Raw genomic sequence first — 23461 nt, 5'->3', positions numbered from 1 at the left:
GTGATCTAGTGAGATTGAAAAGCAGAAAAGAAAATGTCCATATACCTTCTCTGCCTACAAATATAAATGAACTTGCCCTCTAACAACAGTTGTGCCTAAAGTTCTTAGGATACAGGCATATTTTACTTCTTCAATGGTGAAGAGTTTATTCCTGGGAATATTTAATGCTTCCCAGGACTGTACTAGAGCTGCAATTTTGTATTTCAGTTGGTGATTTGCAAATTTCCAATTTTAACAAATTGTTTTACATAAAAAATATTCCATATATCATTTTATTTCTAATTATTTCACTCAACAATCTTTCACAAAGTACTAAGTGGTCACATTATGGCTTTTAGAATATTGCTCTGATTTTACTTAAGGCAGAATAACTCCTATCTATTCTTTAAAAGTTTACTACTACTGACACCACAATCATCATGTAATATAGATTTCTACACATCTGTTCCATATACAGAGGATTTTTCTCTTTAATAGTTTAAATATCTACATAGACCCTTGATGAAATAAATTATCCCTCATTATGGTTATCATGAACCACAGGTTTATTAAAACTTACTAATCAATATTATGAAACTTATCCCAGATGTTTCTGACAATGAACTGAAAATCTTACTAATTTGTCTGTAGTGAAACTAATGTTCCACAGTAGCTACCAATAATAAAAATGCTACAAATAAACATTAATAAAAATATGGAAGTCTGTGGGTTCGAGGCCAACCTGGTCTCCAAAGTGAGTTCCAGGAAAGGCACAAAACTACACAGAGAAACACTGTCTCGAAAAACCAACATATATATATATATATATATATATATATATATATATATATATATATATATATATGTATATGTATATGTATATGTATATATGGAAGTCAACCTCAGAAAATAAAGAGAGCATGGAATCTTAGGAAAGTGGTAAATTGAATAAAGTTAACCATGCAAATATCTGGTCATTTTCATATAAAAGGAAGGAAAGTCTTCTAAAACTGGAAAGATGTTCTAGTTTGTAACCCTGTGTTGCAAATGCCTGCTCTCGCAGATTCCTGTTCTCTTCTTCCTTTTCAGATTGCTGTTTCTGATGCTGTGAAAAATTACACAGCATGAAGCAATGGTATAAATGTCATAAAACATATAAATGGATCCTATAGAATGCAATCAGTTATTGTATATGATCAAAAATATCAGTGGTTTCTCAGAAGAAATTGTAGGAATAGAAGATGTGATTTAAAGGGACATCATCATATACTGGACTTCTGAGGATGGGAATCTTGCTATGGCCTCTCATAACAGATTTTAGAAAATTGGCTCAGATTATGCTTTAAAGTACAATACATTTACATTACATTACAATTACATTCTATACTAGGAAAAGTTAGGCATGCTAAAGTAATTTGAGAGCATTAACCCTTGAAAAGCAATAGATGAAAGGAAGAGATGTCATAAAATTTGCCCTTACTTAATTGAAAAACTAATCAATAGTGGAAAAAATGCATTACAGAATGTTCTATGGATTTGGGGAAGGATTCAGAGGAATGGCTACAACAAGTATTGATGAATTTGTCATCAGATCCTTGATGTCCAATACAGAAAATGAATAAATAAAAGAAGGTACTCACCTTTTGACATTCTGATAATGACCTGTGGCATTGATTTTTCTTTGCCAAATATATAAAGGGAGCATTACAGCAATCACAACATCCCCTTCTTGGACTATACTTGCTTTCTTTTTCAAAGCACAATTAATAGGGTCATAAGAGTAGATTAGCTGAGGAAATAGCAAGATAAGGCAAATAAAAACCAACAGGAACATTATTATTACAACTAAATAGGCCTAAACCTTCATGGAACTGAAGTTGGTAGATGCAAATATTTGTGCACATTTTTATCTTGATTGGAAAGTCCAATTGAAAACCCTGCCAATGTGTTTTTACTTATATTATTAAAATCCTCTAGAGGAATGTGGAACACTTTCTACCCTGGGGCTCTGCATCTGAGCACCTTGTTCTAAATGGAATCACAAGTTGAAAGATACAATTGAGGATTGTTATTCTCATTCCCAGGGGACATGCTATATTCAAGACCACATAGAATAAGTTATATCTATTCATTAGGGCACTTTTTCCAAAAGTAGTACAGAGACACTATGGCAGGAGAATGTTTCAAGATGATTCAAATTGAAGATGCCTGTTAGAAAGTAGATGAAAGAATGATAGCAGGCCCTTGCACATCAGGGCTCAGCCAAAATTATTAGTGTATCACATCTACCCAGGTCATGCATAAAGTGGAGCAGGCACACTAAATCAGTGTCCAGTAAAGGCAGGGAATTTTTTTATAACACATCCAAGACTAAGTACAAAACTCATACAAAATCTCAGTAGATTTGCATGAGTTTTGTCTTGTCTGAGGAGTTCATGCTGATTAGGAATTTTTGAGTCAGTCACTCCAGGTCAATAAAAAGCTAACTCATTTTTTTTTCTGAAATTTGACTTTTTTTATGATTGCAATGTACATTTCTCCTTCATGAATATAAGGATGAATATTTGTCATGGTCAGTCACTACATTCACATGATATAATTGATTCACTCCATATGATTTTCTTTTTTCTTTTATTGAAAATAATTTTTTAATAAAATATGTAAAGATTACAGTTTACTTGACCTGAACTCCTCCAAGATTCTCCAGACATTTCTAGTGACCTAAATCAATATACTTTCTTTCTCTCAATCACATAAGAAAACACACAGAAACCTAAGAAACAATGATAAATTAAAGTATAATAAGGTTTAACAAAAATGATCTATAAAGAACTTGACAAGTGCATGTCTTTAATCCCAGCACTCAGGAGGCAGAGGCAGGTGGATCTCTGTGAGTTGGAGGCCAGCCTGATCTACAGAGTGAGTTCTAGGAAAGGAGCAAAGCTACACAGAGAAACCCTGTCTCAAAAAAACCAAAAAAGAAGAAGAAGAAGAAGAAGAAGAAGAAGAAGAAGAAGAAGAAGAAGAAGAAGAAGAAGAAGAAGAACTTGACAAAACGAACAAACAAAAGAGTAAAACAAAAACAAAAACCTCACATAGATACAGAGGCACACTAGTTCTAATATTTGGGAATTCCAGAAAAAGACCAAACTGGATACCATAAAGTATACAAAAAGTGCCTATAAGGTAAAAAATCAAATAAAAAAGAAATAAAGGAAGTTTTACCACCACAACTTTCAGAGACAATGAATCTCCAAAGATGCCACTGAATTCTTTATGTGTTGGCCATCTACTAATGAGAATGTACCCTGTCCTTAAGAGTGCTTTGTTTCAGTCCCTAGGACCCTTGGACACAGCCAGTCCCCCAAAACCCTGACCCAACTCTGCCCCAGTTGCCAGCCAGCAAGAAAACTCCTGAGGGAAGGTCCCCCCACCAAAACCCTGCAATCTACAAGCTCCATGCCCTGCCCCAATACCCATCCATCTGTGACTCCAGCCACTTTCTGAGGCATGGAAACCAAACCACCAGCTCTCATTGGACCAAGAGGTGAGTGACCCATCTCAAACTCAGAGAGTCCTGCCCTTAGGCCCCAGGCCCTAGGACACAGCCGGTCCCCAGGAACCCCCACCCAACTCAACCCCAGTTGCCAACCAGGAGGGAAAACTCCTGCAGGAAGCCCCCCCCAAAAAAAACCCATTGGACCCTGCAATCTATAAGCTCCACACCCTGCCCCCAACATCTGCCTGTGACCCCAATAATTTCCTGAGACACGGAAACCAAACAGTAAGCTCTCATTGAACCAAGAGCTCTCATTGAACCAAGAGTAACTTCCTGAGACAGGGAATCCACCAGCCCTCATTGGATCATGAGTGGCTTTCTGAGACATAGAATCTACCAGCTCTCATTGAGAGCCTTCCTGAGACACACACAATCTGTCAGCTCTGACTGGACCAAGAGCCCTGAGAAGACCAAGAATGGTTACATGAGTCACAGAATCAACTATCTTGGGTTGGGCCAAGAGCAGCTCCCTGAGATAAAGAATCTGCCAGCTCCAATTAGACCAAGAGCTAAGACTGGACCTGAGGGACCCCCTGAGACACAGACACAACAAGCACAGAGTGGACCAATAGCAACCCACTCAGACACAGGCATCTCTTATACCAATTAGAGGAGGAGATGGGCAGAAATCAATGCAAAAACACTTACAACAACATAAAGAGTAATGTGGCATCACCAAAACCTAGCCCTCCTCCAACAGCAAGACCTGAAAACCACAATGTAGAAGAAGTAGAAGAAAGCAACTTTAAAAATAGCTTTGTGAAGATGCTAAAGGCCGTTCAAGAAAAAAATGAAAAATTCCTTGAAAGAAATTGAGGAAAAGATGAACAAAAAAATGGAAGAAATTAATAAATCCCTTAAAGAAAGCAAAGAAAACCATGAAAAAGCAATTAACCATATGAGGGAAACAGTTCAAGACCTGAAAAGTGAAATACCAACAATGAAGAAGACACAAAGAGAGAGAATGCTGGAGATAGAAAATCTAGGTAAACAGGAAACACATATGCAAGCATAACCAACAGAATACAAAAGATGAAAGAGAGACTCACTGATGTAGAAGATACAGTACAGGAAATAGATTCATCAGTCAAAGAAAATACCAAATCCAAAAAAGTCATAACACAAAATGTCCAGGAAATTGAGGACATCATGTAAAGGCTAAATCTAAGAATCATAGGTATAGAAGAAGGAGAAGAATAGCAACTCAAGGGCACAGAAAATATAATCAACAAGATCATATAAGAAAAGTTTGCCAACTTAAAGAGGGAATACCTATGAAGATATAGGAATCCTTTAGAACACCAAACAGACTAGACCCAAAAAAGTACCCTTGCTACATAATAATTAAACAACTAAACCTCCAGAATAAAGAAAAAATATTAAGAGCAGCAAAGGAAGAAGGCCAAGTGGCTTATAAAGGCAGACCCATCAAAATAACAACCGACTTCTCAATGGAGACTTTGAAAGCCAGAAGAACCTAGACAGATGAAATGCAGACACTAAGAGACCATGGAAGCCAGCCTAGACTTTCAATCACCACAGACAGAATGAACAAGACATTCCAAGACAAAACAAGGTTTAAACAATACTTATCCTCAAATCCAACCCTACAGAAAGCACTAGAAGGAAAATTCCAACCTAAGGAAGTCAGATACACCCACAAAAACACAGGCAATAGATAGCCCCATAGCAGTAAATCCCAAAGAAGAGAAATATACATACAATACCACCAAAGATAACAGGAATGAACAATCACTGGTCATTGATATCCCTTAATATCAATGGACTTGATTTACCTATAAAAAGACACTAAAAAGACTAACAGAATGGATATAAAAGCAGGACCCATCTTTCTGCTGCATACAAGGAATACAATTAGCCGGGCGGTGATGACACACGCCTGTAATCCCAGCACTCGGGAGGCAGAGGCAGGTGGATCTCTGTGAGTTCCAGGCCAGCCTGGTCTACAGAGCTAGTCCAGGACAGGCTCCAAAGCTACAGAGAAACCCTGTCTCGAAGCCTGCCCCCCAAAATATAAATACACTCAACTTCAAAGATAGACTCTACTTCAGAGTAAAAGACTGGGAAAAGTCTTTCCAATCAAATGGTCTCAAGAAGCAAGCTAGTGTAGCTATCCTAATATTAAACAAAATAGACTTCAAATCAAAGTGAATCAAGAGATCTAGAAGGACATTACATACTCATCACAGGAAAAACCCACAAAGATGAAGTTTCAATTCTAAACATTTATGCCCCAAATACAAGGGCATCCACATTTGTAAAAGAAACATTACTAAAGCTTAAATCACACATAAAACGCCACACATTATTAGTGGGAGACTTCAACATCCCACTCTCACCAAAAGACAGATCTGCCAGATTGAAGCTTAACAGAGAAATAAGGGACTTAACTGATGTTATGATTCAAATGGACTTAATATCTAGAGAGCATTCTATCCTAACAAAAAAGAATGTACCTTCTTCTCAGCACCCCATGGAACCTTCTCTAAAATCGACCACATACTCAATCACAAAGCAAATCTCAACAGATACAAAAAAATTGGAATAATCTCCTGTGTTCTATCAGACCACCATGGTTTAAAGTTAGGTTTCAACAACACCAAAAATTACAGAAAGCCTACAATCTCGTGGAAACTGAATAAAGCTCAACTGAATCACCAATGGGTCAAGGAAGAAATAAAGAAAGAAATTGAAGACTTCCTAAAGATCAATGAAAATGAATATACTATATATCCAAATTTATGTGACACTATGAAAGCAATGCTAAAAGAAAAATTCGGCCAGGCAGTGGTGGCGCATGCCTTTAATCCCAGCACTCGGGAGGCAGAGCCAGACGGATCTCTATGAGTTCAAGGTCAACCTGGGCTACCAAGTGAGTTCCAGGAAAGGCGCAAAACTACACAGAGAAACCCTGTCTCGAAAAACCAAAAAAAGAAAAAAAAAAAAAAAAAAGAAAAATTCATAGTTCTAAATGCCCATATAAAGAAGTTGGAGAAATCTCACACTAGTGACTTAACAGCATACTTGAAAGCTCTAGAACAAGGAGAAGCAAAGTCACCCAGGAGGAAATAATCATATTGAGAGCTGAAGTCAATAAAATAGAAACAAAGAGAACAATACAAAGAATCAATGAAACAAAGAGATAGTTCTTTGAGAAAATCAACAAGATAGACAAGCCCTTATCCAAACTAACCAAAAGACAGAGAGAGAGCATCCAAATTAGCAAAATCAGAAATGAAAAGGGAGACATATCAACTAACAATGAGGAAATCCAGAGAATCATCATGTCATACTTCAAAAACCTCTACTCCACAAAACTGGAAAATCTAAAAGAAATGGACAATTTTCTGGATATGTGCCCCATACCAAAGTTAAATCAAGACCAGATAAACCATTTAAATAGACCAATAACCCCTAAGGCGATAGAAACAGTTATTAAAAGCCTCCCAACCAAAAAAGGCCCAGGACCAAATTGTTTAAACACAGAATTCTACCAGATCATCAAAAAATAGTTAACACCAATTGTAGCAGGAAATCTTAAAAGTTCTTATTAATTAAATCAAACCCGAGGCGAGTTATTGGGGTCCATGCTGGTAGATCAGAGAGACAGAACAAGCCACAGCTATCTCACCTCGCCGGATCCTCAGCTGGTCTTGTCTCCTCAGACTGGAGGCCTCTGAGTCCTCATCCGGAATGGGTCTCAGCTGAATTACTGCTCAAAAGCCTGAATGCTTAACCAGCCAAAATCTTCTTGTTTCTGGTCCTCACGCCTTATATATCTTTCTGCTTTCTACCACCACTCCCTGGGATTAAAGGCTGGCTTTCTGGGATTAAAGGCGTGTGTCACCATGCTTGGCTATTTCCAATGTGGCCTTGAACTCACAGAGATCCAGAGGGATTTCTATCTCTGGAATGCTAGGATTAAAGGTGTAAGTGCCACCATTTTCTAGCCTTTGTATCTAGTGGCTGTCTGTTCTCTGACCCCAGATAAATTTATTAGAGTACACAATATTTTGGGGAACACAATACCACCACAACCAATACTCTTTAAATTGTTCCACACAATAGAAACAGAAGGAACATTACCAAACTCCTTTTAATGCTACAGTTACTGATTCCCAAGCCAAACAAAGATACAACAAAGAAAGAGAATGTAGACCAATATCCCTCATGAACATTGATGCAAAAATACTCAGTAAAATATTGACAAACAGACTCCAAGAACACATCAAAACAATTATCCACCATGATCAAGTAGGCTTCATCCCAGGGATACAAGGGTTGTTCAACATATGAAAGTCTGTCAATGTAGTACACCATATAAACAAACTGAAAGAAAAAAACCACATGATCATTTCATTAGATGCTGAAAAGGCCTTTGACAAAATCCAACACCCTTTCATGATAAAGGTCTTGGAGAGATCAGAAATACAGGGAACATACATAAACATAAACATAAACATAATAAAGGCAATTTACAGTGAGCCAACAGCCAACATCAAATTAAATGGAGAAAAACTTAAAGCGATTCCACTAAAATCAGGAATAAGACAAGGCTGTCCACTCTCCCCATGTTTATTCAATATAATACTTGAAGTTCTAGCCATTGCAACAAGATAACAAATAGAGATCAAGGTGATACAAATTGGAAAGGAAGAAGTCAAACTTGCACTATTTGCAGGTGATGTAATAGTATACAAAAGTGACCAGCAAAATTCGACCAAGGAAATCCTGTAGCTTGATAAACACCTTCAGGAATGTGGCAGGATACAAGATTAACTCAAAAAAAAATCAGTAGCCCCCCATATACAAATGACAAATGGGCTGAGAAAGAAATCAGAGAACCATCACCCTTTACAATAGCCACAAATAATATAAAATACCTTGGGATAACTCTAACTAAGCAAGTGAAGGACCTGTATGACAAGAGCTTTAAGTCTCTAAAGAAAGAAATTGAACATATCAGAAAATGGAAAGATCTCCCATGCTCATGGATAGGTAGGATTAACATAGTATAAATGGCAATCTTACCAAAAGCAGTCTACAGATTCAATGCAATCCCCATCAAAATCCCAACACAGTTCTTCACAGACCTGGAAAGAACAATACTGAACTTCATGTGGAAATCCAAAAAACCCAGAATAGCTAAAAGAATACTGTACAAGAAAGCAATCTCTGGAGGCATCATGATCCCTGATCTCAAACTCTGCTATATAGCTACCATAATAAAAACAGGTTGGTACTAGCATAAAACTGACATATGGACCAATGGAATTGAATTGGAAACCCTGACATTAATCTGCACACATATGAACACATAATTTTTGACAAAGAATCCAAAACTGTACATTGCAAAAAAGAAAGCATCTTCAACAAATGGTGCTGGCCTAACTGGATTCAACATGTAAAAGATTGCAAATAGATCCATATCTGTCACCATGCACAAAACTTAAGTCCAAGTGGATCAAAGACCTCAACATAAATCTAGTTACTCTGAACCTGATAGAAGAGAAAGTAAGAAGTAGTCTTGAATGCATTGGCAGCAGAGATCACTTCCTAAATATAACACTAGTAGCACAGACACTGAGATCAATAATTAATAAATGGGACCTCTTGAAACTGAGAAGTTTTGTAGGGCAAAGGACATGGTCAAAAAAACAAAACTACAGCCTACAGAATGGGAAAAGATCTTCACCAACCCCACATATGATGGAGGGCTGATCTCCAGAACATATAAAGAACTTGAGAAACTAGCCATCAAAATACCTAACAGTCAAATTAAAAAATGGGCTATAGAGCTAAACAGAGAATTCTCAACAGAAGCTTAAATGGCTGAAAGACATTTAAGGAATCGCACAACATCCTTAGTCATCAGGGAAATACAAATCAAAATGACTCTGAGAAACCATATTATACCTGTCAGAATGGATAAGGTCAAAAACACTGAACACAGCTTAGGTTGGAGAGGATATGGAGCAAGGGGAACACTCCTACACTGTTGATGGGAATGCAAACTTGTATAGCCACTTTGAAATCAGTATGGCAGTTTCTCAGAAAATTGGGAATCAATCTTCCTCAAGACCCAGCTATACAACTCTTGAGCATATACCCAAGGAATGCTCAGCCATACCACGAAGACACATACTCAACTATGTTCATCACAGCATTATTTGTAATAGCCAGAACCTGGAAACAACATAGATGACCCTCAACTGAAGAATGAATAAAGAAAAGGTGGCATATATACACAATAGAGTACTACTCAGCAGAAAAAAAAAACAATGGCATCATGACATTTGCAGACAAATGGATAGAACTATAAAATATCATCCTGAGTAAGGTAACCCAGACCTAGAAGGACAAACATGGTATGTACTCACTCATAAGTGGATACTACATGTAAAGCAAAGGATAACCAGACTGCAATCCACAGCTCCAGGGAGGTTAGCTAGTAAGGAGGACCCAGGAAAGACATGGGGATCACCCAGCAATGGAGAAATGAATGAGATCTACATGAGCAAGCCGTGGGTGAGGGGGCATAAAGGAGGGCAAGGAATGGGAGATGACAGCTTAGGAGAGTGGGAGGTTCAAGCTGGAATGGGAACAGAGTGGAAGAACATGGAAAGAGATACCATGATAAATGAAGATACCATGGGAATAGGGAGAAGCAGAGTGCTATGGAGGTTCCCAGGATTCCACAAGGATGACCCCATCATAGACTACTGGCAATAGTTAAGAGAGTGCCTGAGCTGGCCTACTCTGGTGATTGGATTGCTGAATACCCTAACTGTTATCATAGAATCCTCATCCAGTGACTGATGGAAGAAGATGCAGAGATCCACTGCCATGTCCCAGGTGGAGCTCCAGGAGTCCAATTGATGAGAGAGAGGAGGGATTCTATGAGCAAAGGATATCAAGACCATGACTGGAAAATTTAGAGACAACTAGCCAAACCAGTGAAAATACATGAACTGTGGAGCAATAGCTGAGGAGCCACCATGGTATTGGACTAGGCCCTCTGGATAAGCAAGACAGTTGTTTAGCTTAAACTGTATAGGAGGCCCCCATGCAGTGGGATCAGGACCTGTCCCTAGTGCATGAGCTGGCTTTTGGTAACCTAGTGCCTATGATGAGATACTTTGTGCAGCCTTGGTGCAGGGAGGAGGGGCTTGGACCTGCCTCAACTGAATGTACCAGGCTCTGCTGACTTCCCATGGGAGACCTTGCCTTGGAGAAGTTGGTAATTGGAGATGGGTTGGGGAGAAGGCTGGTGAGAGGGAAGAGGGAGGACAGGGAAATATGTAAAATGAATAGAAAATCTCTTAAAGAAAAGAAAAAAACTAGATATAAGCTTCCAAAAGTTTGTGTCTCTGAGTATGGTGTATGTGCCTGTGAAGACAGAAGAATACACAATGACAAAGGATATTTTCAGGTGTCCTGCTTTATCACTGGCTGCTTTGAGACAAGGTTTCTCACAGAGCCTGGACCTTAGCTGGTAGCTAACACATCCAAAGGATTCTTCTGTCTCTGCCACTATAATGCTGGAATTAAAAGTACATATGCTTTTATGTGAGCTCCAGGATCTCAACTGAGTTCCCCATGTGAACACAGCAAGCCCTCTTAGCCACTGAGCCATCTCTCAAGCCCCTCTGTAAGTCATTCCTACAGTAGACTCTGGGCTATGTATTTATAAATTTAGCCTTGAGAACAAAGATAGAGTTGAAATAACTACAATTTGGTATAACAACCATATGTGAGTTTAGTAGGTAGTGACTTTTAACATAATATTCAATGACAATGTCCTTCCTCATTTGCTTTATACCCTGTCCTGTGTGATGTAGCATATGCTTGCAATACCAGCAAGTGTATAGAAAGGCCAAGAATTTAAGGTCATCATTGACTATATTGTGAGCTTAAAGATAGCTTGGGTTGTAAAAAAAAAAAAAACATTGTCTCAAAGAAATCAGCAAATATAAAGACTAACTTATTTTGCATCCTACTGAGTGGACCAGTTGGCTTGACTTTTAGGTTGTTCTGAAAATTAAATAATTGTGTATAACAGACCATCGCAAACAAGCTTTTATTAATCATCAAAGTTTTCTTATTGCCTCATGTAAAACCTTATTTTTTACATACATTCTATACTCTATACAAATGATATTTAGCTAGCTATATCTTTATTTTTCATGTATATTTTCTTCAAAATATTTATACATATTTTTAGGAAGAATCCTTGTTAATGTCTTTTCTTCATAGATTTTATAGAGAGCTTGTTAATATATTTTTGTTTATAGTGTGTCTTTTACTCCCCAAAGGATGTTTTTTGCTCATTTGAGTGTCCTCTTGTTGGAGATAACTAAGATTATATCTTTTGTAACGTAACACATAATCAGTTGTAGTGATAAAATCAGTCTATTGTTATAACTGACCATTTTATCAGTGTGCATATTCACAGAATTTCTGATAGTATTGGTGTTGTTTTAAGAACATTGACTGTTATTCAGTGTAATGAGATTGTCTTAGTGTTCTAGTGCTGTGAAAATACACCATGACCATGGCAACTCTAATAAAAGAAAGCATTTAATAGGGGATTGGTTACACTTTCAGAGGCTTAGTCCATTGCCATCATGACAGGGAGCATAGTAGCATGCTAAAGAAGTAGCTTGAGAGTTCTGCATCTGATCCTTCACAGGCAGCACGACGAGAGACATTCTGGGTGTGGAATTGGACTTTTTGAAACCTCTAACAATACCCCCCACACACACACACACCTTGTGACACACTTCTTCCAACAAGGCCATACCTCCTAAACTTTTCCAATTGTGTCACTACCTAGTGACTAAGTATTCAAATCTATGGGGCCATTCTTGTTCAAACCAAATCACTATGTCACTGACATCAAACCACAGCCTATACTAAAATATATTTAAAATCCAACTAGTACAGTGCCAATGAGCATATAAGACAATGACAAAAGTGCAGTAAAGAGGGCTGTGAAGGGGGCGGGGGAAATCATTTAATGGGTTGAAGAGATGGTGCAGCAGTTAAGAGTATACTGCATTTCCAGAGAACCCAGCTTCAGTTCCCAGCACCCAAATCGTGGCTCACACAATCTGTAGCTTCAGTTCAAGGTGTTTCAATGCCCTCTTCTGGTCTCCTTAGGCACCAGGCTCACAAGTAGTACACAGGAATACATGCAGGTAAAGCACACATACACACAAAATAAAATTTTTTAAAGGAAGAAAGGTTATTTAAGGTAAAAATAATCATAATGAATGAAGTAAAGAGGGAAAAAGACAAGGTTAAAAGACAAAGGAGGCCTGGAGTATCAGCTCAGTGGTTAAGAAATCTTGTTGCTCTTACAGAAGACTTGGGTTTGATTCCCAGCATCCACATAATAGTTCACAATCATCTGTAACTCCAGTTCTAGTGTAACCAATGCCCTTTTCTGCCTCCACATACTGGAGGTACACATCTACATGGAGGAGGCATCTACATGGTACACATACATTCATGCAGGCAAAACATTCATACACATAAAATAATAAAGTAAACAAATTTTTAAAAATTAAAGACAAAAGGATGTTTGGATAAAAGATAGGAATAAAGTTTGCTTAATAAGGTAATGTCCCATAGAATAAATAAATTTAATAAATGTATGAAAAATTAAAATCATAAAAGCTTTTTAAAAGCCAGATGTAGTGCTTTTAATCTTAGTACTAGGGAGGCAGAAGAAAGCCTCTCTGTGAGCTAAAGTCAAACATAGTTAAGTTTCACACCTGCCAGGACTATATCGTGAGACACTGTTGCTTTAATTAACAAAATAAATTTAAAAATAAAGTATAGGGAGGCAGAGGCAGGCAGATTTCTGCGAGTTCAAGTCCAGCCTGGTCTACAAAGAGAGTTCCAAAAGAGCCAGGGCTTTTACACAAAGAAACCCTGTCTCAAAAAAACAAACAAACAAACAAAAGCTTAAATGTCAGGTGGTAGTGGGGCACGCCTTTAACCCCAGCACTCAAGAGGCAGAGGCAGGCAGATCTTTGTGAGTCTGATGCCAACCTGACCTACAGAGCTAGTTCTAGGACAGCCAAGGCTACCAAAGAAACCCTGTCTCAAAAAACCAAAAAATAAAAATAAAAAATATATTAAGAAGAAAAACAGGAAAATGAAAAAATTTCAGTGCTAAAGTATTGTAACAGTGTGCTTGTGAACACTGGAATCAGACAAGCATATAGGTTAGTCAGGTGAAACTGGAGTCTCTTGTCTTTCCTAACATTTGGGCTTGTTACTGAGCAAGGCCATCAAAGTCAGTTGTCTACAAGGGCTGCATTCACTTTGTAAGCTTCCTTCTTCCTGCATCAGATGCCACTGGTGACCAACCTATCTGGAAAGTAGGTTCTCACTTGTTCCAGAAACACCTGAAGTTTGTATACCCATAAAAGGCTAGTGCCCAATCCAGCTGGTTTTCCCCAAGTGTACTTGAGAGTGGAAGAAACAAACAGAGCTCTGGATATGCACAATTTATAGAACCAATACCAGAATCATTTTCAAGTATTAAAGTCCATGATAATACCCATGCAGATTCCACCACCTAAAAGGGGTTTCCACTCCTGTTGCGCCTTCTGACACTGCCTAGCAGAAAATCACCCTATGGGAGGGAAGAGGCTTTGAAAATGGACTGACTCTCTGGACCTGAACATTAGAGCTTTACAGTACTAATGGAAGAAAACCACATACATGGAAGCTGGAGGTTGAGCAATCTGTTGCCCAGAGACACAAGTCTACTAATCTCCACTGTAATCTGAGGTGGGTTTTTCTCAGCACAGATGGCAGGATCACATACCACCTTTACCTTCACAGTGCAAATCTGTTGTCTACACTTCTCAGCAGGTCATGCCCAACTTTCCATCACTTCCAACTGTCTCCTATAATAGTCTCCAATATATACTGTAGCAGAGTGTCCCTAACTTGTGACTGCTCCTTGTTTTTCTTTCCTCAGACTAGTTCGGTCTTAAACAATAGGATTTCTTTTTCAATAGTGCCTGGATATACCAATATGAGATCTAAGGAATGATGAAATGGACTTCTGCCACACTGACCTACCATGTAAAAGAACTAATTACTTAAGTACATCTGAGAAATTCAAGGGTTGCAAGAACTATGGACTTGCTCTTTGGCTAGAACTACAAGTTTGTTTTCCATGGGGTCTGACTGGCTTGTCTTGTAGCTGTGGCTTTGGATTCTGTTGCTTTGCTGCAAACCCACAGCTGAAGCCACAAACTGGGTTCTTCCTTCACCCACATAACATCGCTGTCACGTTGTTACAATCTTTAAGCTATCTCATCACTTCTTTGATGATTCTTGTTGTTCTTCCTGTCTATGTCTCTGAAGTAAACTCTTCTTTGTCACCCTGACTCTTCTCATTATGGAGTCACTGGGAGGCATTTTCTAATTTTCCAAATTACCCCAACTCTACTTCTTTTATTTGCTTTCACTGTTTATATAGTTTAACGTTTTATCTACTTCAACTGTTTACTGTTTGTAGAGTTATTTATGATTTCCTTTCTCATGTTCTGGAGATCAAGCCAAGATCTTTCCATGCATTGGGAAAGTACTCTGCTCCTGGGTTAGACTCCTAACTCAAGTGAGAGGAACTTAGCTTACTGACTCCCACAGTTCAGCCCCACTCAAACACTGTTGCACAGATCTGCTTTGAGAAAATGGAGAGTCAGACATAAAAAGCCATCTATTTCAGTCCCTCTTGCTACAATTCAAAGAACCACTACTAGAAACATTTTCAAGTAGTATAGTCCATGCCAACCATATGCATGGAGACCCCACCACCACCTTAAAAGGGTTTCTACTCCTCTTGTTGAAGTAATCACAGTGAGCTAGGTGTATGGTACATAACTGTAATCACAGCATTTGAGAGGTAGAGGCATGGTAATTAGGAGTTCAAGACTAGCCTGAGTTATATGATAGCATATATGAAAAAATACACATTAAAAAGTAACCACTAAGCATATACTCCACATACACTAGTGTGGGGCGTTTACCCACCAACCTCACAGCTCCCCAGAGTTTTCTTGAGTGTGAGCAGAAGGAAATATTAGATAGAAGGATTTATTTCAGAGAATCTTGTGGAGGTAAACAGAAAATAAAGGATAGCCTCAAGAGGGTCTGGAACATTTTCCAAAGGGCCCTGACTGTCTCTGTCCCAGGGTATTTATAGAGACGCCAAGGGGTGGAGCAAAAGACCTCCTCCCCCAGCACAGCCAAGTGCAGACCATTTCAGACACCTGCACTCAGGCCCATGGTCCTAATCATCCTCTATGTGGACATGCTGGGTAAAGCCACAAGGAACCCGAAAACAGGCTCCCACACACATAACAGCAGCTAAATTAATGAATAAACTCTTGGGCCAACCCTACGTAGGAAACCATATATATTCAGACTTTAAGCATTGTGTTTTGTGTCAAAATCTCCTAATGATAGGCACAGATTTGGTACTACACAACAGATGTTGAAACATGTTGGCAAGAGCAGGCTTCTTACCCAGAAGGATTCCACATAAAAGGGGAAGAGATCAGCCTTAATAGATGTATAAACCACACAGTAAATGTTTCACTACATACCATAAACCCTATATTTCCAAAGTACATAATAACAGATTCAAAGGATATTGAAATGCATGGAAAAAACAAATAAACAATAAGAATTATTTATTTATTCATTCATTCATTTATTCATTTACTTATCTATCTATCTATCTATCTATCTATCTATCTATCTATTTCCCTTCTTCTTCTCCTCCCGGCCCCTCCTCCCCAACCCATCTTTCTGTTCCCATCCTTCAATCCACTCCTCCTCTGTTTCTGTTTAGGAAAGGGCAGGTCTCCCATGAATATCTACAAAACATGGCATATCAGGTTGCAGTAAGACTAAGCACCTCCCCATGTATTAAGGTTGGGCAAGGCAACCCAATATAAGGAGTAGGGTTCCAAAAGCCAGTAAAATAGTCAGAGACAACCCTGGCTCCCATTGTTAGGAGTCCTGCAAGAGGACCAAACCACACAATGGTATCATATATGGAGAATGCCTACGTCAGTCCCATGCAGGCTCCCTGGCTGTCTGTTCAGTCTCTATGAGCCCCTGTGAGCCTAGGTTAGTTGATTATGTGGGTTTTCTTATGGTATCCTTGACCCCTCTGGCTCCTACAGTCTTATCTCCCTGTCTTCTGCAGCATTCCCCAAGTTATGTTTGGTTGTGGGTCTGCATATCTTGCTGGATGAAATCTCTCTGATGACAACTGGGGTAGGCACCAATCTATGAGTATAGCAGACTATCGTTAACATCATTATGTTGACAATTTTTTTCTTCCAGTAGTGTTTGGTTTTACCCTAGGTCTATGGGTCATCCACCTGTGGGTCTTGGTGCTCCAGGCAGGGTCAGGGATGGCAGATATGTAACCTGAACTGACCATCTTCTGTGACCAGGCAAAAGTTCAAGTGGAGGGATTGGAAAACCAACCTAGCCACCTAACCTTCAATCTTCAGTCTGTCTTGCCTATGGGATGTTCTGGGGTAAGGGTGGCCTAGAGATTAAGGGAGCAGTCAACCAATGACTGGTCTAATCTAAAACCCATACCAGGAGAGTAAGAATTATTTTTTAATGCAATGCATTCCAAGATATACAAAGAAACAGCTGAATGAATTAAGACAGTTAGTTATGGATATGAATTAGATGATTAATAAGGACAGAGATTTTGAAAAAACACAAAAATTTAAATCTTGGGGTTGAAAAACATCATGAGTCAGATAAAATTTTCAGTTAAAAGCACAACCAACCCATTTGATGAAATAAAATGAAAAGTACCAGTGATAGAACACATATTTAATGAAAAATCATGTTCAGACAATAACATAAAAGAAGAAATGAACAGAATACATAAGATCTATAGGGCATCAGTTAGAACTAAAAGTATCACAAAATGGAGGAGGGTGTCCCTATGTTCTACTATGTGGCATTTACTTCAGCTGTTTTTCTAGGGAGATCATACCTGTACCCTCAGCATTCCAGACACTAAAAAAGGAAAGTTGCACATTTTGATGCCAGTCTAGACTACATAATGAAGCCATGTCTCAAAATTGTTTATTCACATATAAAAAAATTATTAAAACAATGATATATTAAACTTCATGTTATGCAGAGAGATACACCTTTCTAATAATGCTCATTCAAAAACTTTGGAAACCCATATTAATTTGGGAGTAATCAAGCTGTATTTAAAAAAACAAAATCACCAGGTGATGGTGGCACACACCTTTAATTTCAGTACTCCAGAGGCAGAGGCAGGTGGAGTTCTGTGAGTTCAAGGCCAGCCTAGTCTACAAATCAAGTTCCATGACAGTCAGGGCAGATATACAGAAAAATATTGTCTCAGAAAATTAAAAAAAAAAAAAATCAAGTCAAGACAGAGCCTACTCAGGAAATTTTTTTGCTGTCAGATTCCAGTGTGTTAGTTGTTTTACATCCCTGTGGCCAAAATACCTAACAGAGTTAACTTCAGACAGGCTAGATTAATCTGCGTTTATGGTTTCAGAGGGTTTTGTCCATGGTTGCTTAACTCCACATGCTTTTGAAAAATTTAATGGTAAAAGGAGCCAGAGGCTTTTCTTCCCATATTATTAGATAGAAGTAGAAAGAAGTGGAGTACTATAAGAGCCATAATGGCTGGAAATGAAGCCCAGCAGTGAGCAGTTGCCTAATATGCACGGGGCACTGGTTCAAACTCTTTGATCCATTTTGAACTGATTTTTGCTTAAAATCAAATTAGGGTTCTGATCTCTTTCTTTAGCATATGGATATCTAGTTTTTCCAGTATCATCTTTCACTGTCCTGTTCAATTTCTTTCTTCAATGTCTTGATAAAGTTTTCATAATGACCATTCATTTTCTTGCATAGATTTATTCCTATTCATTTCCTTGTGTGTGTGTGTGTGTGTGTGTGTGTGTGTGTGTGTGTGTGTGTGTGTGTAAGCGATTATGAGGCTAATGTGATTGTTTTCTTGATTTCTTTACTAGTATGTTCATTATTGATAGAGACTTACTGATTTTTGTATTTTCATTTTGTAACTTCCTACTTTGATTAAAGTGTTTGTCACATTTCAGAATTTTCGGATGGAATCCTTGAGTCTTTCTAGCATAGGACTATATTATTTGAAAATAGTTATATGAAGATTGAGTTCCTCATTACCTATTTGTATCCTTTTTATTTCTTGTTCTTGACTTACTGATCTGGATAAGTTCCAGCAGTATATTGAATAATAGTGGAAAAAGTAAACACCCTTGTCTAGTTTTAGAGAAAACACTTTATTTTTTCGTCATTTAGTTTAATGTCTATTGGATTGTCATATTTATCCCTTATGTTGATGCTGCAAGTCATAGGAAAATGTAATAGAATGTTATGCCCAGATTGTGACCCCCCAAAGAGACCACCAGGGATCTTGGGTGTCCAGAATGCAACAGCAAGGTTTATTCTGCAGATACAAGTCTAGACAGGGACTCATTCCTACACCCAATACAGTGAGGCAGGGAGGAGTGTCTCTTTCTTGGGGAAGTTAGTTTTTATAGGCAAAACCCATAAAATTTCTTAGAGGGGAGAGGGTTAGTACGGGTCCATCCTTGATTGGTCAAGTTTTTCCCGGGCCTGGACTTTATCTTATTTTAGCTTGTCTGTTTGCCTTGTCAGGAGTTTTACAACTTCTCTCCGGGGTCAGGTCTTGTTATCTCTGGAGAGGGGCATCTCGTGGTTAATTGGTTACCATCAGACATCCTGACTCTGTTCTTTTGTTCCTGGGGCTGGCGCCATCATTTCTGGGGACTTGAAACTGGTCTGGCCTAAATCACAGTCCCCAAAGCCCCCACTGAAGACTTTAGGTACAGAATGCAAAAGTAAGGTGTTTTCTAAGTTTACAAGTCTCCAGGGAGGCTCTTCCAAACCTCTCACTCACAGCAGGGAGATGGGAAGGAGCTCTCCCCTTTCTTTGTGAGGCTAGTTCTTAAAGACACAGACCATATAATTTATTTTAACCCGCCTCCCTTTTTAGTCTTTTGGTCGAATATCCTGACTGTTTTCCAAAGTCCCTGTAGCAGATACAGCCACCTGGGGAAAAGGGGTCTAAGTTCTTATCTACACTTAGGAATCCTGGTTTAAGCTTCGCTTTGTCTGTAGGGGATAGAGTGGGGGGTTTTACTGAGGTATCACAGAATTCAACTACTATCACAAAAGCTACTACTTGGAAAAGTCAAGGACTTTTCTAAAGGTCAAGGCATGCCTTAAGAAGTCTTGGTGACATTTTACCTTTTGTATATGTATTAGCTGGTTCCTACAGTGATTTTCTTGTAATGCTATGCATGCTTCCAAGAACTCCTATTTATTTATCTAAAAGACCTATCAAGCATCCAAGGCCAAACAAAACAACACCTGTCTCCTAGATCAGGAGGATAGCTTTATTTCTTGTGCAATTTAGGGTGAGACCCTCCTTCCTTACAGCCTTACTAATAGACTCACAATTTCTTACCTAACCACTTCTAGGAATGAAAATTGAGCAGATAAATTCCTTTCTTGACAAACCGATCATTAGCACTCATTTGGGTTGTAAAAGAAAGCCTGATGGCCACTGCCTGAGGAAAATTCTTATCTGCCTTTATGACCCTGTAAGAATTCAAGCTTGGTGACCTTGCTCAGAGGATCGCTATGGCTTGAGTTTATAACTGAATACCTCAGAGACTGAGGGGAACTGAGGTATAAGGAGAACAAAGAGAGGATATTGAGGATTTTGGCTGGAGAGGATTTTTGACTATAGAGAACTGGAGGTCAGGATAGAAGATGAGGAAGAGCCAGACAGGAAAGTATTAGATGGGTAAGAACGAGATAAGGACCTAGATGAGGCAGAACCAAGATGAAAGAATTAAGTTAGAACTTACAGGGCAGAAACAGATAAATGTAGAGACAAATCAGGCAAGAAAGGAGCTAGGCATGAGAGTAGAACAAAAGCTGTGTAGAGAGAGAATTGACACAGAATAATGAAGTATATGGACTAAGAAGTTTCATAGATTCATTTCCTTTCATCAACGATTAAATTATCAGCTGGTTGTATATTCTTCCCTGACCCTGGGAGGAAACTATCAAGGGGCTGGACCCCCATAGTCCCCAATATATTGAGCTATGTTCCTTCAATTCCTCAGAGCCTTCATCAAAAAGAAAAGTTTAATCTTGTCAAAGTCTTCATCTGAGTCGCTTGAGATGATCATGTAATTTTTATCCTAGGTTCTATTTGTGTACTATTATGCCCAGGTCACAAGACCCCCAAGCAATACCACCACAGAGCCAATATCCAAGCAAGCACACAGAGGGTTTTTTTGTTGTTGTTGTTTTGTTTTGTTTTTTTTTAAATAACAAAGCAAGCCTGGGGCTTGATCCCTATTCCAAGTGGATGGAGGAGGACGGCCCCAGCACTCACGTAAGGACTTTATATAGGAAAGGTTTTCTTGCAGAGAGTTACATATCTTGGGATTGGAAGAGGGGACTAGGGTGAGGCAGTTCTTTGAAGTTACTGGCTGAACTATAAGCATGAGGTTACTGATGGCTAACAGGATTCAGGGTGTTGTGCCCAGATCGTAACCCCCAGAGAGACCACCAAGGACGAGCATACCAGAATGCAAAAGCAAGGTTTACTTCTGCTGCAAGTCATGACAGGGAACTCAACTCAAGCCATCTGAAGTGAGGCAGGAAAGAGTTACTCTTTCTTGGGGAAGTTAGTTTTTATAGGCAAAACCCATACAATTTTTTAGAGGGGAGGGGGTTAGTACGGGTCCATCCTTGATTGGTCCAGTTTTTCCCGGTCCTGGACTTTATCTTATTCTAGCTTATCTGTTTGCCCTATCAGGACTTTTACAACTCATCTCTGGGGTCTGGCCATGTTATGTCTGGAGAGGGGCATCTTGTGGTTAATTGGTTACCATCAGACATCCTGACTCTGTTCTTTTGAGTTCCTGGGGCTGGCGCCATCATTTCTGGGGACTTGAAACTGGCCTGGGTCTATCTATATTGAGATATCTTTGTCTAAGGCCCCCTTTTTGAGACAATAGAGTGAGGGTCTTGTTGTGCCTAGATCGTCCCCAAAGCTGCCACTGGAGACTTTAGGTACAGAATGCAAAAGTAAGGTGTATTCTAAGTTTACAAGCCTCCAGGGAGGCTCTTCCAAATCTCTCACTCACAGCAAGGAGGTTGGAAGGAGTGCTCCCCTTTCTTTGGGAGGCTAGTTCTTAAAGGCACAGACCACATAATTTATTTTAACTCGCTTCCCTTTTTTTAGTCTTTTGGTTGAATATCCTGACTCTGTGTTTTCCAAAGTCCCTGTAGCAGATACAGCCACATGGGGGAAAGGGGTCTAAGTTCTTATCTACACTTAGGAATCCTGGTTTAAGCTTCTCTTTGTCTGTAGGGGATAGAGTGGGGGGTTTTACTGAGGTATCACACAGGGTATCTACAGAGACATAAATTTTTTACTCCCTATGTCCTGCTTTTGCTGAACCCAAGATATATACAATTAGATTTATTGTTCCAGTACTATTTTCCCATAAGTTCAAATTCTGATCAGTTGAGTCCATTACTCCCCATATCCTGTTTTACCAAGTCCAGGATATATAGATTTATTGTTCCAGCCTTATCTTCCCATGAGTTCAACTTCTGGTCAGTTCTAAAACTGGTCAGCAAATACCTTTGGGGGTGGGGGGGTGTCTCTCAAGATGGCTACTGATTTTTCCCTTTCAGTACTGTATTGTATTTATTGTTTTGAGCCTAGAACTCAACAAATTTTGTCACAATATATGCTCTTTTGAACATGTTTCATTTAGCTTAAAAATATTTTATGAAGAATTTTTGGAGACAGAGGCAGTGGTACATTACTTTAATCCCAGCACTCCAGAGGTAAAGTCGGGCAGATCACTGGGAGTTCCAGGCTATCCATAGGCTGTCTCAAAAAAAAGAAAAAAAAAATGGAGGGAGTTAGGGAGATGGCTCAGCAGGTAAAGGCAATTGTTACCAAACCTGACATGATATCTTGAATTTGATTCCTGAGACTCATAATACAGAAGAAGAGAACCAGTTCCTTCAGATTGTCCTCTGAACCTCTCTCTCTCTCTCTCTCTCTCTCTCTCTCTCTCTCTCTCTCTCTCTCTCTCTCTCTCTCTCTCTCTCTCACACACACACACACACACACACACACACACACACACACACACAAACACACACACACAATTGTTTTTAAGAAGAATTTTTGCATCTATATTTAGTAAAATTGATGTTTAGATTTTGGGTTTTGTTGTTTCTTTATGTGGTTTCATGATCAATGTTTAATCAGTGAACCACGAATTCAAGGCCAGCCTTAGATATTAATTATGAGTTCCAGGCCAGCTTGAGCTGGAGGAGGTAGGAGATGCATAGAGCGTTAAAACCCTCTCTGGGGAGTTCTTCTCTAAGAGAGAAATCCTGGGATGAGAAAAGCTGTGGATGGAATGTGAGGTATATAAATTTTTTTTATTTAATTGGTTGGAGATTACACATTGCTTCACTCAAAATTATCAGCGTGGCTTCTAAGTGCTAGCCAATCAGGGATGCAGGGGCGTACACAGTTATAAAATGTCCAATCAGAAGCTCCGGTGGGCGGAGCGGAAAGTCCTCCGCCAACCATCTTTCTTTCTGGCTCCATGGCACATAGTGGCCGCTGTCCTATTGAGTTTATTAGTCCGCGCGGCTCAGACACAGGAGTTTTGAGAATGCCAACTCTGGGAGCAGTCATTGCGGCCTCAGGAGAGATCAACAAGAGCTATCCTATCG

At 39.1% G+C, this 23461-nt stretch overlaps 1 protein-coding gene across 1 annotated transcript in view; it reads right to left on the bottom strand.

Moving 5' to 3' along the window:
• The window catches only part of LOC102903250 (vomeronasal type-2 receptor 116-like), a 64293-nt gene extending 40870 nt beyond the window's left edge, over window positions 1-23423 (bottom strand). The window contains exons 1-2 of the mRNA XM_016009540.2: window positions 23253-23423; window positions 1620-1768 (exon numbers count right to left, since the gene is read on the bottom strand). Of these exons, the coding sequence (XP_015865026.2) occupies window positions 1620-1768; window positions 23253-23423 (320 nt within the window). The remainder of the gene's footprint in view (window positions 1-1619; window positions 1769-23252) is intronic.
• Between the last annotated feature and the right edge of the window lie 38 nt (window positions 23424-23461).

The sequence above is a fragment of the Peromyscus maniculatus genome, chromosome 22, assembly GCF_049852395.1.
Source record: "Peromyscus maniculatus bairdii isolate BWxNUB_F1_BW_parent chromosome 22, HU_Pman_BW_mat_3.1, whole genome shotgun sequence".
In the NCBI taxonomy this organism is placed as follows: domain Eukaryota; kingdom Metazoa; phylum Chordata; class Mammalia; order Rodentia; family Cricetidae; genus Peromyscus; species Peromyscus maniculatus.
The sequence above is the reverse complement of the archived record's forward strand: the minus strand, read 5'-3'. Positions and strand labels throughout refer to the sequence as shown.